Source organism: Canis lupus, chromosome 18 (assembly GCF_048164855.1).
Source record: "Canis lupus baileyi chromosome 18, mCanLup2.hap1, whole genome shotgun sequence".
Classification (NCBI taxonomy): Eukaryota; Metazoa; Chordata; class Mammalia; order Carnivora; family Canidae; genus Canis; species Canis lupus.
Genome location: NC_132855.1, coordinates 56,074,825 through 56,095,134, shown reverse-complemented (window position 1 = coordinate 56,095,134; position 20,310 = coordinate 56,074,825). Strand labels below are relative to the sequence as shown.

The following is a 20,310-nucleotide window of genomic DNA, read 5'->3' as shown; positions in this document are numbered from 1 at the left end:
CATCCTGAGCCCTGGGATTCGAAGCTGGGAAGAGGGGCTGTGGCATGTAGGTGAGTCCACTCTGGCGAGACAGGGCCCTGCTGGCCACTGGGGTCTGGGCCGGACAGTTGCCATCCCTCTCCTGCTTCTGAATCTTCCAGTTAGAACACCCCCAACTGGTCTGGGTTCCTTCCTGTGCCACTAGGGAGCTCTGCATCATGAGACAAATTATGATGTCAATGAGTAGTTTGAACATTTCCATCCATTCATTTGTTCAACCAGTATTTATGGAGCACCTACTACATGGCATGGCTCAAGGGTTGGGGGTGCATCAGTGCACATGAAAGAGAAAGATGTCTGCTCTTGTGGAGTTTACACTCTAGCAGGAGAGACTAACTATAGTGCAATAAGTGAGTAATCACAGAGCTATGGAAAAAAGGAAAGTGGAGCCGGGAAACGAGATTGAAGAGCCAGAGAGGCGGGGGGGGGGGGGGGGGCGATTTTAGAATGAAAGTCCCAGGGGAACCTCAAGTGACACTACAAGTGAAGCTCTGTGTCCAGGTGTCCACGGCTTAGGGCCAGGGGAATATTGACAGTAAGCCAGGGCCTGGAGCCCAAGAGAGGTGCCCTTGGTGGAGGAGAGACTCGCAGGCCCGGCTGTGAACTTACAGACCGTCTTGTCCGCCACCCTACAAACCAGGCACCTCTTCCCCCAGGGAAATGGAGACATGGCAGGAGCTCCTTGCCCTCGGGAGCTCTAACCCTACAACCAGCAAGCCACCTCCCTACTCACAGCTGATGTTGGTGTCCCCACACACCCTTCCCGGTCCCTCCTCATCTGTGCAGGAGCTGAAACACCTGCCCTCCATCACGTTGTCTCAGACTTGTAAGGGGAACGTGGGAGTTGAGACGTGGCCTCATCTGCAGAGACAGAGAGCGAGCACGTGTGTACACAACTGTGCATTTGTGTCTGGGAGTATGTGTGTGTGTGCCTAACAGTTCCGACTATGGCAACTCAGGCCTAGAGTTAACTTCTCAGGTCATTCATTCATTCAACTTAGGAGTGCTTACTGCCTGATGCTGGCACTCTAGGACGAGTGCCTGCTGTTCAGCCTGTGTGACAAGATGCTGAGTGACAGTGACCAGATTATGTCGCTTAGGGTCTGGGGGTGCCAGTTACGTAGACTGCATAAATAAGATTGAAAAGTTTCATTATTTTTCCTCCTGAAAGACACGATGGCCCTATAATGTCCCAGGAAAGAGGATCCTGGTCACTCATTTCCCACCAAGGGTCCTGCCTGCTATCTCTGCCTCAGAGTAAGGCAGATCAAGGCCAGGACACCTAAGAGAGCCAAAGTTGTATGCTCAAGGCTCTTGAGAGGAGCAGAGCCCAAATCCCTCACCTCCCTCCTTGGGCACCTCACCTGCCCCCTCTTGTCTGCACCCTGCCCACCCCAACACAGGCCCCAGTTTGCAAAGTGATTGGTCTGTCTGGTGCATGTGCTTACACAGGAGCCCCTTGAGATTCTGGGGACTTCGGAGACTTGCCTGAAAGGGAAACAGGTCTACTTCTGGCTCTGGCACCGCCTGAATGTGGGGCACACGTCTCCATAAGCCTTGCCACCCCCTGCCCCCGCTCTGGGAAGGAGACCTGGCCCTGTGGCCGCCCACATCACCAGGTTGGCTTCCACTTGCCTCCGTGTTTAGGCTTGAGGGTCCTCGGGTTCAGTCAGCCCCCACACTGCCTCTCCAGTTCCAGCTCCATTTCCAGGCCTGCCAAATGAGACCCCACCCTCTCCTTCTTGTAGCTGGGCCCGGCCCAGAAATCTGGCAGTGTAGACCTTGACCGGGAAGTTTGGGGGAGGACGTGAAAGGAACGAGGCAAGGGAGGACACCGGGGGTTGCCTGTATCTTTAAAGATGAATGGCACTGTTTGCTCATTAGGGAGATTATTCCAAGCAAGAAGGCAGCCAGAACGGTCTAGTGCAAGCATCTGCCTGCTACTGGGAGCCGATATTTATTGTTCAATCCTTCAATGGATGTAAATCAACAGCCCGGCCCAGATAATGTTCCAGTAAACAAACAAGCAGCTGCCAGGAGCTCCCCGGATGGCTGACCTTTGTGGAGGCCACCCTGCTGATGTTTTAATAGCGCTCTGCCTGGCAGCGCAGACACTCACCGTGCCAGGGATGAAGAGAGGTGGATGGGTTGGAGGGAAAGGGGGACGTGCTGCTAGGAGTAGCCCGGGCTGCAGACTGAGCAGGAGGGGCAGGCCGGGGATGCCTGGGCACCGGAGTAGGTGTGCCTGTGTGTGCCCCCCGGGGCACACATGCCTGCCCTGGGTCGGCTGCCTGCAGGGGATGGCGCGGTGTGTGCCAGACGTTGTGATGGAGGTTCTTGCGTGGTCCAGGCAGGACTGATGCCCAAGTCACTCTGCCCTAATGCGGGCTCACCCATTGTTGCTTTTCTCATCTTTATGGAAGTATATTTGACAAATAAAAATTGTATGTGCTTAACCTGTAGGACTTGATGTTGTGATATGTGTATTTATACGTACATTGTGAAATAATTGGCGCGATCAAGCTAATTAACATATCCGTCACCTCATAGGGTTACCACTTTCTTTCTTCTTGTGTGTGTTTGTGTGTGTGTGTGTGTGGTGTGATGCAAACTCCTAAGATCTATGCTTTTGGCAAATTTCAAGTATACACTGTGATCACATTGCTGTATGTTAGGTCTTTAGAATTTATTTATCCTCTATAACTGAATCTTTATGCCTTGACCAGCATCTCCCCATGCCACGCTCCCCCTGGCCCTTGGCAATCTCTATTCTACTCTCTGCTTCTGAGTCTGACTATTTTAGATTCCACATAGAAATGAGATCATGAAATATTTGTCTTCCTATATTTGGCTTATGTCACTGAGCATGATGCCCTCCAGGTTCATCTGTGTGGTTACAAATGGCAGGATTCCCTCCCTTTTTTAACATTTAATAATATTCTCCTATTTGTATGCATGGATTACATATATTTAATACATACACTCTACATCCATGTGATATATATATCAAGTTTTCTTTATCTATTCAGCTGTCAACAGACGCTTAGACTGCTTGCGTGTTTGGCCGTTGTGAATAACTCACTGGTTGTTAAATATTGAAATTCTTCCCCATGACTGGCAGTTGGCTGTGCCCCTAGACCCCCAAGAGCCCACACCATCCAGGTCCTGCTTTGCCCCTAGAGCAGTATTGTCAGGTGCAACTGGAGCCTCTGAGACTGTGCCCCCTGTAGCATCTCTTCTGACTGCTTGGTTCTTTCTCAGCACTTCTTAGATGTTTCTGACTGTCACCCAGGGTACAGGGCAATCCTTGCCAAGCAAGAGGTGTGTCCAGAGTGCCTATAGCCTGAATGCAGAAAGAGAAGGCAAGGGCATATCAAATAAGCTTGCTGAGGGCGAGGCTAGATCAGAACCGAGCCCACACACAGCTGTGTGTTATAACTCGCCTGGACTGATGGGGACCACACAGCTGGTTGGAGTTTACAGCTTGTGAGCTCCAGAAAAACGAAGACAGTAGAGCACATGAAGGTCCCAGGAGATACAAAGGTGTTGTAGCCGTGGAGAGGAGTGAGCAAGATCTCAGCTGAGGGAACCTCTAGAAGGATTGTCAGCAGCCAAATTATTAGCAAGGTCGCTTGGAGAGTACAGATCAGAAGGCAGGGATGACGATAACCTAGAATTGTGCCATCCAGTAGGACAGCCACTGGCCACACGTGGTCATTAAGCACCTTTAAAAGTGTGGCTTGCTAAAAAAAAAAAAAAAAAAAGTAAAAATAAAAAAAATAAAGTGTGGCTTGTCCATATTAAGGTTTGCTGTAAGTCTTAAATACCCATCAGGATTCAGAGATGTAGCATGAGGGAACGTATGTAAAATATATCACAAACAATTTCTTATACTGTATATATGTGAAAGTAATAATTAGTATTTGGCGCACATTGTGTTAGATAAAACAGATCATTAAAGCTAATTGTAATTAATTAAGCAATTTTACCTATCTTTTTAATGTCACCATTAGTAGAAAATTTAAAATTTCACATGTGGCCCACATTTGTGACTGGCATTGTATTTGCGTTGTCCGGCACCGGTTAGAAGAATGTTCCGTTGGGTCTATGGCAAGACTTGAAGGGACAACCACACCCCATCACAGAACACGTCTACACTCAGTCTCCTCAGGACAGTGCTGAGTGAAGAGAACCAGATTCTTCCCTCTGACCCTTCATATTTTCACTCTTCTCTCCCTGGGCCAATATGGATATGCCTTAATAAAATCTGTTCGTACCACTGATTTTGCTACTCCAGATCCATCTTCCTGTGGACTTAAAAGATTTTTATCTCCAAAGGTGGCTTTTGAATAAACCTGATATTACTCACTATGTGTTTTATTACCCACATTTGCAGAGTTGGAGGTGCCACGTTGGTAGCCCTTTTGTCTGTATGGTGCACACCCGCTCCCTGAAGTCTCCCTTGGGGCTGAGCCAATGATTCCTGGTTACACTCCAATCAGTGGCCAGATCTCCTGGGAAGAGGGAATGGAGGCCGATGAACACCCTTGGTTGTAGCATTCGCCACTTGGCCTTATGTGTGTGGTATCTGAGCCCTTTAGGAGACAGGCCTCCCGGAGGACAGGGCAAAGACCCTCCTTTCTTCTACCGAAGCTGGCTCTGAGCCTGGAACACAGTGGCGTTCCATGAATGCCCTGTGGATGATGAATGAATGCAGAGTGTCCCTCTGTCAGGGGGCATGTAGGGTCAGGACTTGATCTTCTCCTTGGTGTTAGCCTCAGAGAATAACATCGTCTAAACACCCAAACTTACATTATCAGCTTCTTTACATCTTCTACCTTAAAAAAAAAAATAAACTTCTATGTCCTTCCTTTCTCAGTGCTCAGGTGATCCACAAGTATCACCTGCATAGTGTGAAAGAAGAAATCCTGTTTGTTCTAAGCTGCCACCTCCCAAGCTTCGGGGTGGCTCTTGTGTTGGCAACTGAACCAGAGCCACTGGCCAACACATCTCCTTTGATCTCATCTATGCCTTTGTGGCCTGAGGTGTCTTTCCTAGGCTGTTCTCCAGGTGCAGGCATCTGGATTATGTTTCTACCTTATCAGGGGTGGACTGAACATGCTATTCTGTATTCAAGTGAACTTGGCCAGGAGAATGGCTTTGTTTGTTTTCCCCTGAAATCCCATTTGAATGCTGCTTGCCATGTTGCTGGCCACTTGGGCTGCCACGGAGTATGGGAAATAGTGAATGATGACACCGAGCACTCCTTTCTTCCTCCTGCCTCTCACGTTGAGTATTCCTTGATCACACCTTGATCAGCTCAAGAATCCATGCCCATTGGTAGAATGTGGCTCCTTTTCCTGCCGGGAGTTGACCATTTATATAATAACTACTCATTTTTCCCATCTTTATTAAGGCATAAGTGACAAATAAAAATTATATATATTTAGGGCATACAACTTGATATCTGTATGTCTTGTGACATAATTGGCACAATCAAGCTAATTAGCATATCCATCACTTTACATAGTTAACCATTTTCCTTGTGTGTGTGTGATGAGAACACTTAAGATCCACCTTCTTAGTAAATTCCAAACACACGATTCAGTATTATTAACTCTAGTCACATTGCTGTATGTTTGATTTTCAGAGCTTACTCATCTTCTAACTGAAACTTTGTGCCACTTGACCAACATCTCCCCATTTTCCTCAACCCCCCGCCCTTGGCTACCATTATTCTAGCCTTTGCTTCTAGGACTCTCACTAGTTTAGATTCCACATATAAGTGAGATCATGCAGTATTTGTCTTTCTGTGTCTGGCTTATTTCATATAGCATAATATTCTCCAGGTTCATCCACGTGGTTGCAAATGGCAGGATTTCTTTCTTTTTTAAGGCTTTATTATATATATATATATATATCATATACATATATACATACATCTATATATGTTTTGTATATATACATATATAACATGTATGTATATCTATATGTGTGTGTGCGTGTGTGTGTGTATATATATATATATATATATATATATATAGTATCTTTTCATCCATCAATGGATATTTAGGTTGTTTCCATATCTTGGCTATTATAAATAATACTGTAATAATCATGGGAATGCAGTTATCTCTTTGAGATACTGATTTTGTTTCCTTTGAATAAATACCCAGGAGTAGGATTGCTGGATCATAAAGAAGTTCTATTTTTTTTTATTTTTGAGGACCCTCCGTACTGTTTCCCATAGTGACTATACCAATCTTCATTTTCAGCAACAGTGCCCAAGAGTTCCCTTTTCCCCACACCCTTGCCCGCACCTATCAGTGACTACTTAGTGAGCACCAACCGTTTCCTGGGTGCCATGCTGGGCAGTGGAGCTACAAGGCCGAGTCTCTACTCCCGTGAGATGCATGGTCCCAGCCTTTTTAGCCATGTGCCGCTCTCCTCCCCAGTGCTTGCTGAGGATATACCATTTTTCTGTAGTCCATCTCCATCATTGGCCTTCTTGCTATCCCAAAGAGCTTAGATTCATCTGCTTATCTTCTAGCTCCCTCCTCTAGACCGCTTATACAAAATATTAAATAAGATAAGTCATTACACCAGCACTTGGGAAATGCCCCCAGTCCCACTCTTCCATGCAGAAACATGTCTTCTTCTGCCTCTAAGTCGATTCTCTCTCCACGGTCAAACTGCCCAAAGTCCCACAGAGACTCATTATTTTTAAATGTCTTTTCGCATGGAACCTTGCCAAAACCTTTCGGGAAATCTAAATCACTAAGGGCCAAGCACTGAACTAGGAATCGGGAGCCCTGAGTTCTAGTCCTGACTGTTACTGGTTTTTCACTGAACTTCAGGTAATGCACAGAACGGCCTCCGCCTCAGTTTCTTCATCAGCAAAATGAGAACGGTTATACTAGTAGTCAACATCATAAAAATCCTACAGCCACCAGATGAGACAGTATTATTTAAGAATGCTGTGCAAGGTAGAAAACAAAAATATAAGGGATCATTATTTGAAAATTTACAACAACAAAAAAAAGAAAAAAGAAAAAAAAAGAAAATTTATAACAGCATCGTCTTCATTCATATGCATGATTCTTTCCCAAAAGAACTGCAGTAGGCGCAGACATGGTCCCTCTGGCACTCCCGGGGTGGTTTGTTTAACATCAACTACTTTCACTTCCAGAAGGGATATAGGTTTATACAACCAAAAGAACCTGGTTCAACATGCGTTAGTAGAGTACATGAACACACGGAGGCATGGGCAGAATCAGTCAGACCTTGGTATGGGTTGAGGCCACGCCATTTGCTCGATGTGTGACCATGAACAAGTTACTAAACCTCTCTGTGCTTCACCTGTAAATGGGATGTTAATGCTTACTTTGCAGAGTTATGGGAAGTTAATATATGTAAAAAGCCTGCATCAGACCTGACACATGGTAGCCACACAGTTATTAGCAGTTCTTGTTGCTATTGTTTACATGAAGCCCAAGGAGCCAGCAGCTGGGCCATCCTACCTAAATTTGATGATTATCCATCATTCAGCCATTTCTACCACAAACTCCTCTTATCCAAGATCTGTGTGAGATTCTTCCAACAGATGGATGAATGAATGCTTTCCTTTCTGCTTTCTGAAATAAGAAGTGGACTATAGAGGGGTGTGGGGAAGACTGCCTTTCTAATTACTGCTTCCCCCCCACCCCAGGCAGAGTGTGGAAGGGGGTACCATAACCCCATCCTGCTTCCCTGGTGAAGGCCCATGAAAACTTGCCCTAGGTCCTCCTGGGTATGTCCCTCTGTCCCTGCCCTAGCTCACGCAGTTTCTTCTGATGTCCACCAACATCCAGCACATCACCTGTGCTAAAGAGCAGGGGGTTGGGGCCCAATGATAAAGAAGATTGATCAGAAACTGCATCTAATTTCCCCTGGGGATCAGACCATGGGCACTGGAATGGACTCAGATCTACCAGCATTTCCTAGGGCAGCCTGCTCCTGCTGGCAGCCTTAGGGGGCTGGAGACCAGCCAGCATGCTCAGTATCACTCTTGTAGTTCTTATGCTGCAGCTCCAGAGGTGACTCACAGCTGGGGATGAAGCCTGGCTGGGCTGGGGGCCAAGGCCATCGCCACGCGGTCAGACTTGGGTGGTAATCCCAATTGGTTTTGCATGAACTCTCATTTCATTCAGATTAAGGAAGGACCTGGCCAGGATAGACATCTGGTGGCATGGGGGTGGGCACAGAAGCGGGAGGGCTACTGGAATCTGAGGCATTTTGATTTTTCAGAGCTAAAATTATTCCCTTTCATTCCTTTATTGGTTTTTGATTTTGTTTTTGTCTTAGTGAGCTTCATGAGAAATCAGCAGAGAGGAGTTTTAACTGCTTTCTTTTATTTCTTCATTTTTTAAATAAATATTTGTCAAGCTCAAATATTTCAGCATCAGAATCAGGAATGACTGGCAAAAGTGTCTGGAACTGTATAGACCAGAGACCCTGACCTCAGCCCCCTACCTTTATCTAAGTGGCATGCCTCAGGGGGTAAACACGAAACCCACCAAGGAACAAGATCTCATGTAAAGGGTGGTAGGAAAAGCATGGACTTCAGAGTTGAACCTAATTCTAATACTGTCCCCAGTTTTTAAAAAAAAATTGTATTTATTGATTCATGAGAGATACAGAAAGAGAGAGGCAGAGACACAGGCAGAGGGAGAAGCAGGCTCCCTGCAGGGAGCCCAACGCGGGACTCGATCCCAGGACCCTGGGATCATGTCCTGAGCCGAAGGCAGATGCTCAACCACTGAACCACTCAGGAGCCCTGTCTCCAGATTTTATAGCTCAGGCTAATTGTTTAGTGCACCTCTGTCTCATTTTCCTCATCTTTTGTATCAGTATAGCAGTTAGGACTTTTGATGTTGAAAAAAAAAAAGGTCTTTTTATTCTTTTAACAATAAGGAAATAACTTGAGTAACTAGAAAATCCTGACATAGAGCAGGCTTTGGAGTCAGTGTGATTCAGTGGCTCAGGGACATCACCAAAGACTAATTTTTTTCCCCATCTCTGTACCTAAACCTTTCCTGGTTTCAACTCCCCTCTTTATGACAAGAGGGCTGCCCACAGTTCTTAGAGCTAGCTGTCTTTTTGACCTACTGAGGGTGAGGAGAAATTCTCTCTTGCCTGATCACAAAACTCTATTTGTCCCTGCTTTGCTCTGAGTGCACATGTTGATGGCTTGGACCTGCTTTCTCTCAATCACTGTGGCAACAGAGTGAGATTAAACTGATTTGCTTGTGCCCTATTGGGAGCACCCCCCCCAGGGGACACAGGGGGTGGATCCTGTCTTGCCCCCAAGGTGAGAGAGGGTGGAATGGATGCTGGAGAGGCCGTGCAAAGTCAGGACAAATGACCACTAAGCCCGCAGGATTGAGAGGATTACACCAATAAGGAATTACGTGCAAAACCATTTCTTAGTGCCTGATGTCTAGGAAGGGCTTAAAAATAGTGCTTAAGAGGAAAACAAACAAACCGAGTCTGGAACAAACCTTAAAGCAAACACACAAATCACAAAATAACCTAGTGTGAGAGTTCGGTGAATTCAACAGAAACGAGAGGCAGCACTTTCAGATGAATTGATGTCATCAGTAGATGTTAATGTGGTGTCCCTTCTGTAATTTATTTGCTCTGAATAACTTCTCTTCTCCTTGATCTCATGAGAGGCTAAAAATTAAATATTAAAAATTAAAAGTAAGAGTGCATTATGGGAATATATGGAATATAATTTTTTCTTTAGTTTTGTTACTGAAACCTCTAAAATTACACTGTGGGTACCTTATGGAGTCTTCTACAAATGGCATTGACTCAAGTTTGGTGATCCTCTAGCTACTGCCTCTCCCTGTCTCCCTCTGGATGTTTGATCCCAACCTAGGTGGGTGGCATTGTTAGTACTGGGCAGCGATTGCACTGAATCTATGAGCTCAGGCTCCTAACTCCTAATGATTCTGATTCTAGAGACCTGGGCCGGCACCCCAGGTCAGATGAGCACCATGTGGCGTTGGGAAGCTGCTGTCTAGATTTGTCATCCACTACGGGGGAGCATGGGCAAAAGTCTGTCCTGGCTGTCTCCACGTTGTGCAAGCAGTTCTAGGAAGATCTGTGGATGGCCCAGGGGTGATCTGCCGTGCTAAGTGTTCTCAGAAGTTTGGAGATGACTCATGATCAACGTGCATTTTCCTGGAATGCTCATGTCCCCTTCCCTGGGGATGTGAATAGAACCTCTAGGAGGTTTCAAGACCTACATCTAGTCCTAAGCCTGAAGCAGAAGCCTATGGTTTAATGGCCAGAATGAGTCCACTCAGTGTGAAACTTTTGGGGTTGGCACTTTGCCTGGTTCCCCTCAAAGATGTGCCATACTAATGTTAGGGATTAATAACAGGGGAAACTGGATATGGGGTATATGGGATCTCTCTCTACTGTCTTTATAAGTTTTCTATAAATGTAAAAGTGATCTAAAATAAAATGCTTTTTAAAAAAGAAAAAACAAACAAACAAAAAGATGTGGCAGTGATAGCTGGGTAGCTTTTTCAAAGAATGAGCCTGCATCCTTACACCCAACTATTTTCTGAGAACAAATCTAACAAATAATATCTATCGCCTTTCTGTTACATGATGACACTCTCATGTGAGGCAGCTTCAGTTACCTACTGTTTACCCAATTCCCAGTCCCTGCTCCCTAATACCAACCTTATCCTCCTCTCCGAAGACTATAAGCCAAGCCTCAAAGACTAAAGCCTGAGGCAGAGAGCCAGAGAGGACGACACTAGGTGCTTTGTGATACCTGGTTTGGTCTCCCTGCCTTCCCTTCTCTTTGCTTTTCCCACCAGGAGGCCCATGGGGGGCTTCTCACCCCAGATCCTCATGGCCTGGCCTTGGGGGCAGAGCTCCCTGCCTCTCCCGTAGCTGTTGGGAGGGTGTCGGGGCTGACGCTGGACTTCAGGCAGTGTAGGATCTGAACTCATATCATCTCTCCTCTTCCTCTTCTCCACAGATCCGGGTGGATGGGCCCAGGGGCAATGCCCTCCAGTATGAGACTGTGCAGGTGGTGGACCCCGGCCCAGTCCTCCGGGATATGGCCTTCTCCAAGGACCACGAGCAACTCTACATCATGTCAGAAAGGCAGGTAAGGCTCTTGGGCTCTGTTAGACATTTGTTTTGCTGCTAAGTACTAGCCTGTGGCTCAGTGGAAACCTACGGGAGGCCAGCTGCAGAGAAGGCATTTGATTTATTTGGCTCAGTGTGTATCTTTTTGGTTATGCTGCCTGGGGACTGAGGCTGAGTGCCCTGAAACAGGGAATAAAGCATTTAAAATATCAAAACATCTGGGAGTCTAGAACAAATCCACTACCTTCAAAGTGATGGGTGAGTATAGATTCAGGGCCAACCTTTACTCTCTTTTGAAGAAACACGGTACAGATGCCCACATTTTTTTGTCCAGATTTCCCTACACAAAGTATAATCTCCTACCAAGGTCACCTTCTATGGTGGGCAAGGATGAGTTGCCCAAAAATCTTGGTTGAGGTAACATCACAGAATGGTCAAATGGATGGAGATTCAAAAAAAAAAAAAAAAAAAAAACAGGGTTTGTGTGTGTGAAGTGAGACGATACAGCATACGTTCTGAGCCTTTGTGTGTACCTTATAACTCTAGCATGAAGTTCCAGCAAATTCCTTGAGGCCAAGCCAGGCAGAAGAGGGAGGGTGCAGGAATTACTGTTAACTGATACTGAGTAGGAAGTAGCAAAGTTGGGCTTTGTTCCTGGAACTCAGCTGAGTACTAAGTAAGTTCTTCAAGGCTCCTTGGCTTATACCAGGGCTCATATGTCTATAGCAGGCAAAGGTATAAATTATCAGCTTGCAAATTCCATATATTCAAGAGTATTTCTGGGAGTGCCCTAATTCACAGCCCAGAGTGCTCCACCCCACAAGCACTACCCCCTCAAGGGTGGATTAGCCCTGCCACACCTTGCCTCTCTCATCTCTATGTTGGCTGGGTCATTCCCAGGAGCTGTCGCTCCAGTCCATGAATATGTATGTGACAAAGGCAGCAGCCATGAGGGGCAGATCCCATCTCTTATTCATCTTCATTAGTGAGGCCTGAACTCCCCAGAGGACCTTGCCGACAGAGTCTGGATTGTTCTGTCTGTCCCCTCTCCGCATAGGGAAGGAGATGAATACCACATTATGCCACCCACAGGGCTTGTGCATTATGCCTTGGCAGCCCACAGCAGCTCCATCCTCCCCAAGAGCTCGATGACATCTTCTCTTGGTGTGGGACTCCCCACTCAGCCACACTGGGACCTTTGTGGTGCCTTCGTGGAGGCTGCCCTGGTCTGGGGATTGCCTGATGTGGGGCCAACAGAGGCACATTTTACCCCAAGAGACAGGACAGGGTATGAGGCTTCTCCTCTGCTTTCATTCCTTGCTCTTTTTCAATGGGGCCCACATCCCACACTCCCTGCCTACCGTTGAGGCCCCTAGATACTGAGGGAAAGCAGCTTTCCTTAGTAGAATGAATCCTTTGGAGAAGACCCAGTACCCCCACAGGACATTAAGTATTTCAGGATGTCTTGCCTGAACCTGGAACTTGAAGAACTTCCAAAGATGGAAAATATAAGCTATGTGGAGCCCCCTCTGATAACTGAGTTGGGATTGTGAGCTCTTTGTCCTCTGCCATTCTGCTTTCCTGAGAGCAGTCAGTGGTCAGTGCCCACTCAGGCTTGGAGAATGAGGTCCACTGGAAGCTCTGGATTATTGGAAAAGAAAGGATGGCAGGAATGGATGGGGCCAGGGCATTCATCTATTCTGGGCTGCTCCTCGCTGAGATGGAGGGCAGCCTGCCATCAAAACAAGAGGCCGAGGCCCCTGACAGCTGGCCCAACCCTGGTATCCAGTGGGTTTGCACATTCTTTTTGTGGGGAGCGGTAGTACAGCAAAATGGTTAAGTGCACAGGCTTTGGTGTAAGAATACCTGAGCATGAACCTTAGCTCCACCGTTTACCAAGTATAATTTCAGGTAAGTTCCGTAACCTCTTTAAGACTTAGAATGGCATACTCAACCATTGCATGGAAGTAATAATAACATCCAATAGTGTCCCAAGGATCAAATGATACAGTGCATGTAACAAGCCCAGCACAGAGTAAGGGCTTGGTGATTGGAAGCTCTTATTCTTATGACACTGCAACAGGAGGGTCTGGACATTGCCCATGTTTGAAGTCAGGCAAGTGGGGGCACCAAGATTCTGGGTGACCTATCAGGTATGGAGCTTAGGAGTTCAGATGGAGGCTGAGGTGGGCAGGGATTCAGTCCCAGTAAAAGTAGATCAAGAACCCACAATCTGCTTTATTGACTGGGCATACCAAGTAGAGCTGCGGGCAAGAGCACTTGGTAAATATTCTAGGGCTATTCCAGCGTCTGTCAGCTGATGGGTTGGTGTCCGCCATGCTGTGTCAGAGCACTTTGCAGCGCTGAGTCTACAGGTCAGTCTGTATAAGCTCAGCAATGATGTCTGTTCTGCTCGGAGGGCACCTCCCTTTCTCATCTGGCTAGTTTTGCGTTATCCATCAAAACTGAGCTGTGCTGCCACGTTCTACCATGAGTGATTGATGACTTCTGGGTAGACAACTCTTTGATAGCTCTTCTCACACTGGGATGTCTTTCTTACCAGACTGTCAGCAGCTTGAGGGCCACCCTATGTCTTCTTTGTCTAAAACTCACCTCACCTACACCTTTGATATTGATAATTATTTGATGAATGAGTGAATGAATCCCCATTGTCATCATTGACCCAGAATTGGAAAAGAGAGGGACCGATACAAATTATCTGCTGCTTATCTTAATTCCCAAGTTTAAACTTATATATATAATCAGAAGACCACACTTCGGACAAAGGAAGTATCTCCCAAACCTCAGTCATCTGTTTATCACCACCATAACTTTTATCCTGCCCTGAACTATTTTTTGCTTTGTGTTTTTATTTAAATAAACATACTGTTTAAACCTAAATAGCCTAATTTAACCACCTTTTACATAGTACTATTATAGATCTGATGTGCTAGTCATATATAATGCCTAATTGTGATATTGTGGCTTATAATAAGAAACATATATTTAGTCTTCATCCCCATTTCTGGCACTGGGCTACTAAAACCCATGGAATTTCCTGAGTGACAAGAGCAATGAGAGAATCTTTTGTTATAGTATTTGGTCTCCTGTCCTCAGTTCCTGAAATCTTCAGGACCCATAAAACTGAAAAGGGTGTCTTGTTATTTGTAATAAGCCCCTTTCAGCCACCACTGAATTTTTGTAGGTTAGGTGACTTTTGGAAATCCCCTAAAGAAGGAGGGGGTGTGAGTTGGGGTGAGTGGGGTGTTGGTTGTCTCGGGAGCCAGCCATGTGATTAGAGGGGCGGAAAAGGTAAGGATGGTATAACTAGTAGAGGTAGAAGTGGAGAGTGGGAGGTGTGTGTGTGGGTGTGTGTGGGTGTGTGTACACACATGTATGCATACAAATACGGTATATTTCTTGGCTCTGTGACCATAGACAAGTTACTAACCCTCTCAGTACCCCATTTATTCATTCAATACTAACAATTATTGAGCACCTACTGTGAAGCAGCCACTCTCTAGATACTAGGGATTCTGTGAGGAACAAGACAGACAAAATCCCTGCCCTGTTAGTGCTTATATTTTAGGTAGAGACTCAAGATCACAAATGAGTAAGTGAATGAATGGTGTATCTCACATGCTGATGAATACAATGAAAAATTTAACAGATCCAGTGGGAATGAGGTGGTGGCCAGGAATATGGTGGGGAATGCTCTTTAAGGAAGGTTGTCAGAGGGGCACCTGGGTGGCTCAGCGGTTGAGCATCTGCCCTTGGCTCAAGACATGATCCCAGGGTCCTGGGATCAAGTCCTGCAACGGGTCCTCTGCATGGAGCCTGCTTCTCCCTCTGCCTGTGTCTCTGCCTCTATCTGTGTGTCTCTCATGAATAAATAAATAAAATCTTCTAAAAAAAACGAAAAAATAAACCTAAAAAAAAGGAAAGTTGTCAGAGAAAGCCTCCTAACAAGGAAACTTTTGAGCAGAGAGAAGGGTCAAGTGAAGTGTCAGGAGGCAACTGGTAGCAAATCCTCATCCAGGCAGAAGGAATAGCTAGCACGGAGGCGGGTGATGGGAACACGCCATGGCATTTCTGGGGATGCAGAAGGACTGCCTTGGAACGAGGAGTGGGAGATAGTAGGTGATGCCCTGGGAGAGAGGCCGTGCCTCAGCGTGTGGTCTGTGAAATGGGAATATAGTAAATGGTATTGATCCCTTTGGGCACTGACACAGGCCAGATGAGCTAATGCCCGTAGAAAGGGCTTGGCTCAGCATCTAGAAGTGAGTGAACACCCAAACTATTATGATGATTTGCAAATTGAATAATTCCAAGCCAGGATATTATTTGTGCTATTAGGAATATGTGAGTTCTTCTTTATTTCTCACCCAGTGAGACTTTCACTTTCCATTTGTACTTGTCCTGGGTGTGTCGGAGGGAGTGTACCCCTGGGTATCTTCGTAGAATGTGTGTGTGTGCACACCGCCCCTGTGTCCGCCCCTGCCTGTGTGTCTCCCATCAGCCTCCTTCTCGCTTCATACATGTCTGTGTGTATGTCTACAGTGTGTATTTACTACGACTCCAGTTCTCCCAAGGGAATGTCTACACACATTGAAACTGCTGTGATAAAAACCTGCCAAAGCAATGGGAGGGAAGTGAGAAAAAATGTCAGCAAGGCAGATGAATGAGATGAAGTGGTAGAGCTGGGCTGTCCTCAGGTGCCCTGGAGCAACCCCCATCGGGGAAGAAGCAGCTGTCCCCCACATAAGGCAAGTCTCTTTGATAGGCCCCAGACCAAGTGGCACATTCAGCATCTCGGCCATTTCACACCCCAGCCCTCCCCTGCCTGAAGGCCAGAGGCACCAGACATGTTTCTGTTTTGAAGACACACTTCCGTTGTGTCTGGGCCAAAGCCATCTTTCATGGCGTTCTTTGTTTTACAGACTCCTATTGACCTGCTGGGCCTGCTTCTAGGTCCAGGCTTGAGGACACTCTCATGAGCAGGTGACACTCGGGTCTTAGCTGTGATCCAGGACAAGATGCCTGTGGGTACTGAGGAGGTGGGTCTGGAGGTGGGTCCACCTGCTCTGAGTTCCTAGGAAGGCAGGGCCAGGTGGGGCAGCTCTCCTTGGTTCCTTCCAGCATAATCCAGTGGTCAAGTAGTGAGGGCCATCTTGCTTTACAACATATTACCCACACCTGAGTCATTCATTCACTCAACGAATATTCACTAAGCATCTACCATGTGCCAGGTGTTAGCCCAGGCACTGGGGACAAAAGGGGAAAGAAACAGATAAAAACTTTGACTGTAAGGGCTTGCAGTTTTAGAAAGGGGACACGAGGGCAGCCTGGGTGGCTCAGTGGTTTAGCGCTTGCCGTCAGCCCAGGGCGTGATCCTGGAGTCCCAGGATCGAGTCCTGCATCCCACTCCCTGCATGGAGCCTGCTTCTCCCTCTGCTTGTGTCTCTGCCCCCCCTTTCTCTGTGTCTCTCATGAATAAATAAATAACATCTTTAAAAAAAAAAAAAAAGGAAGGGGACATGGCAGAGAAGCCACCGATGGACTGGGTAAATTATGCAGTAGATCAGGGGCAAAAGGACATGGGCCAGGGTAAGTGGGATCTGGAGTTCTAGTCAAAGCAAGAGAATTGCCATTTTCTTTATCTTTATCTTTATCTTTTTCTTTTTCTTTTTTTTTTTTGTGTGTATTTTTTTTTTATTGGAGTTTGATTTGCCAACATGTAGTATAACACCCAGTGTTCATCCTGTCAAGTGCCCCCCTCAGTGCCTGTCACCCCGCCACCCCATCCCCCTGCCCACCTCCCCTTCCACCACCCCTTGTTTGTTTCCCAGAGTTAGGAGTCTCTCATGTTTTGTCACCCTCACTGATTTTTCCCACTCATTTTCCTTCCTTTCCCCTATGATCCCTTTCACTAATTCTTATATTCCCCATATGAATGAGACCATATGATGATTGTCCTTCTCCGATTGATTTATTTCACTCAGCATAATACCCTCCAGTTCCATCTACGTCAGTGTAAATGGTGGGTATTTGTCGTTTCTAAAGGCTGAGTAATATTCCATTGTATACATAAACCACATCTTCTTTATCCACTCATCTTTCGATGGACACCGAGTTGTCCTTCACATCCACAGTTTGGCTATTGTGGACATTGCTGCTAGAAACATTGGGGTGCAGGTGTCTCAGTTTTTCACTGCATCTGTATCTTTGGGTAAATTTCCAGCAGAAAAGACCCCGAATAGCCAGGGGAATATTGAAAAAGAAAATCAGAGCCGGGGGCATCACAATGCCAGATTTCAGGTTGTACTACAAACCCGTGATCATCAAGACAGTGTGGTACTGGCACAAAAACAGACACATAGATCAATGGAACAAAATAGAGAATCCAGAAATGGGTCCCCAACTCTATGGTCAACTAATATGCAACAAAAGAGGAAAGACTATCCCCTGGAAAAAGGACAGTCTCTTCAATAAATGGTGCTGGGAAAATTGGGGACATCCACATGCAGAAGAATGAAACTAGACCACTCTCTTGCACCATACACAAAGATAAACTCAAAATGGATGAAAGATCTAAATGTGAGACAAGAGTCCATCAAAATCCTAGAGGAGAACACAGGCAACACCCTTTTTGAACTCGGCCACAGCAACTTCTTGCAAGATACATCCACGAAGGCAAAAGAAACAAAAGCAAAAATGAACTATTGGGACTTCATCAAGATAAGAAGCTTTTGCACAGCAAAGGATACAGTCAACAAAATAAAAGGCAACCTACAGAATGGGAGAAGATATTTGCAAATGACGTATCAGATAAGGGCTAGTTTCCAAGATCTATAAAGAACTTCTTAAACTCAACAGCAAAGAAACAAACAATCCAATCATGAAATGGGCAAAAGACATGAACAGAATCTCACAGAGGAAGACATAGACATGGCCAACAAGCACATGGGAAAATGCTCTGCATCACTGGCCATCAGGGAAATACAAATCAAAACCACAATGAGATCCCACCTCACACCAGTGAGAATGGGGAAAATTAACAAGGCAGGAAACAACAAGGATGCAGAGAAAAGGGAACCCTCTTGCACTGTTGGTGGGACTGTGAACTGGTGCAGCCACTCTGGAAAACCGTGTGGAGGTTCCTCAAGGACTTAAAAATAGACCTGCCCTACGATGCAGAGGGAGTTGCCATTTTAAAGTCTTCCCAGAGAGACGTAGTGTGTAAACGGGGTGAACGGAGGCCTGTTGTCCTACCGTCTTCCCTGTTCTTTGTGTTTCTGTTCAAGTTCTTGGCTCGGGGTTGTGAAGCGGGGCTGCTCAAGTGTGCCTGTTGGGACGAAATTGGTGAGAGGGCCCTTTCGTGACTGGGATTTTTACCATGTTGACTTGAGCTGGGAAGTTTGCTTCAAAGGAAAGGTGGTAGGGTAGTCCAAGACAGGCTCGAGCCATTTGGGGCCGGAACCCCAAACTGGATGGTGCATCTGCTGTGTGATAGGGGGCCATTACTGCTTCTTTCTGCCTCAGTGTCCCTCCCATCCCCAGCCTGCCTCCCGGGAGTGTCCTGAGGGCAGCCGACGTGAAGCCTGGCAATCTCGGGTGTCTGCACACCCCCACCTCATCACACATGGGGCAGCGTGGAGATGGTTTCCGCCCCCGCTGGGCTCCTGTAAGAAAGCTTCTGAGTCTCCGGGCACCGGGTCCAGGGCGCATGCCTCGTGAGGTCCCTCCATGGTGACACGGCTTGGCGTCGCTCTGCCTGACCCTGCAGGGGACACAGCTGTGTGTGGCAGTGTGTCTGGAGGGCTGACACTGTGACAAGCCCGCTTGGACGTGTGCTCCTGGGGCCCAGACCCGGCTGCTCTGAGGGCTCCTGGGAGGGAAACTGAAGCAGGGACCTGGGAGTGAGTGACAGGCATCGGAGCCCCCTTGGGCCCTGGGAGGAAAGAGGAAGGTGTTGCCGTGTGTCACCCAACTTCACTCAGACGGAGGCCTTCCCGTTTGTCTGCAGCTGATCCTGCGGGTTCCAGCGTGTCATTACTGAGATGCTCCCACTTCTCACCTCCTTCTCAAGAAAGGCAGAGACCGTCTCCATTTTACTGTCGCAGAACCAGAGGGACCCAGACAAGGGAAATGACTCCCTAGGTGCTGGGAGCCCGGCTTCTCCCCAGCATCAGGAAATCCCAGATCTGGAAAAGTGCTCAAGGCTTATTTGGGTCCACCTCTCTCCTGCAGACTTTTCCTGTTGCAGTATGACCGAGGAGCAAGCCGAAGCCCCGAGAAGTGAATGGCTTGTCCAGTGTCACACAGCACGCTGGCCAGGGAGCCAGGTTAGAATCCAGCTCAGCTCCTCATGCAGTGTCTTCTGCAGCCCCTCTTCCCAAGAGGGACACGGAGCTGTCTGTGGGGGCAGGAGACGCTCTTTACCTTCTGGTCTTGTCAGCAGGAAAGTTCTATACCTGACTTCTTGACCTCCAAAATGAGCCTCAGAAGGCAAAGGGGCTTGCCGAGGGTAGAGGGCTGAATGAGGCAGTGGGGGCGACAGTAGGAACTCAGAATCACCCCACCGCTCCATGGTGGAGGTGTCCTGGCTTCTTCCGCCTTACTTGTAGCCTGATACAGGTTAAGACAACAGCTGCCTTGCAGCCTCTATTCTAGAGCCTCTTGGGGTACGTGGGGCCCCAGACACAGTCAACCCATCTCATCTCATCGAAGCAGTCAAGCCCCCTCCTTTTCCAGTAGATGTGTTTCTAAGTGGTCACTCACGGAGGCATAAAGCCTCGGACACCTGAATATGATCGAGTCCAGTAACCTCCCCAAGAGGAGAAATGACAGTGGCCTGGCATTTCTCAGACGGGGTGACTGTGTGTAGGAGGGAGACCGCAGGACATGAACTTGGGTTCTCATCCCGGCCCTTTGCACGCTCACCAGCTCTGCCACTGGACCAAATCATGCATGCAGTTCACACTTCGGTTTCTTCATGTGTAAAATGCAAATGATAATAACCACCTTTCAGGGTAAAGCATCAAAGGTGAGATCTGAAGGTGCCTAGCATGTAGCAGGCTTTCAGCAAGTGGTGGGAGCTCTCTCCGTCATTATCAT

The 20,310-nt window shown here is 47.1% G+C and overlaps 1 protein-coding gene across 3 annotated transcripts in view; it reads left to right on the top strand.

The window, feature by feature from the left end:
- Nucleotides 1-20,310, top strand: part of PLXNA4 (plexin A4) — a 420,895-nt gene that overhangs the window by 260,120 nt on the left and 140,465 nt on the right. For all 3 annotated transcript variants that reach the window (XM_072784612.1, XM_072784611.1, XM_072784610.1), the window contains exon 4: nucleotides 11,081-11,212. In XM_072784612.1, the coding sequence (XP_072640713.1) occupies nucleotides 11,081-11,212 (132 nt within the window). The remainder of the gene's footprint in view (nucleotides 1-11,080; nucleotides 11,213-20,310) is intronic.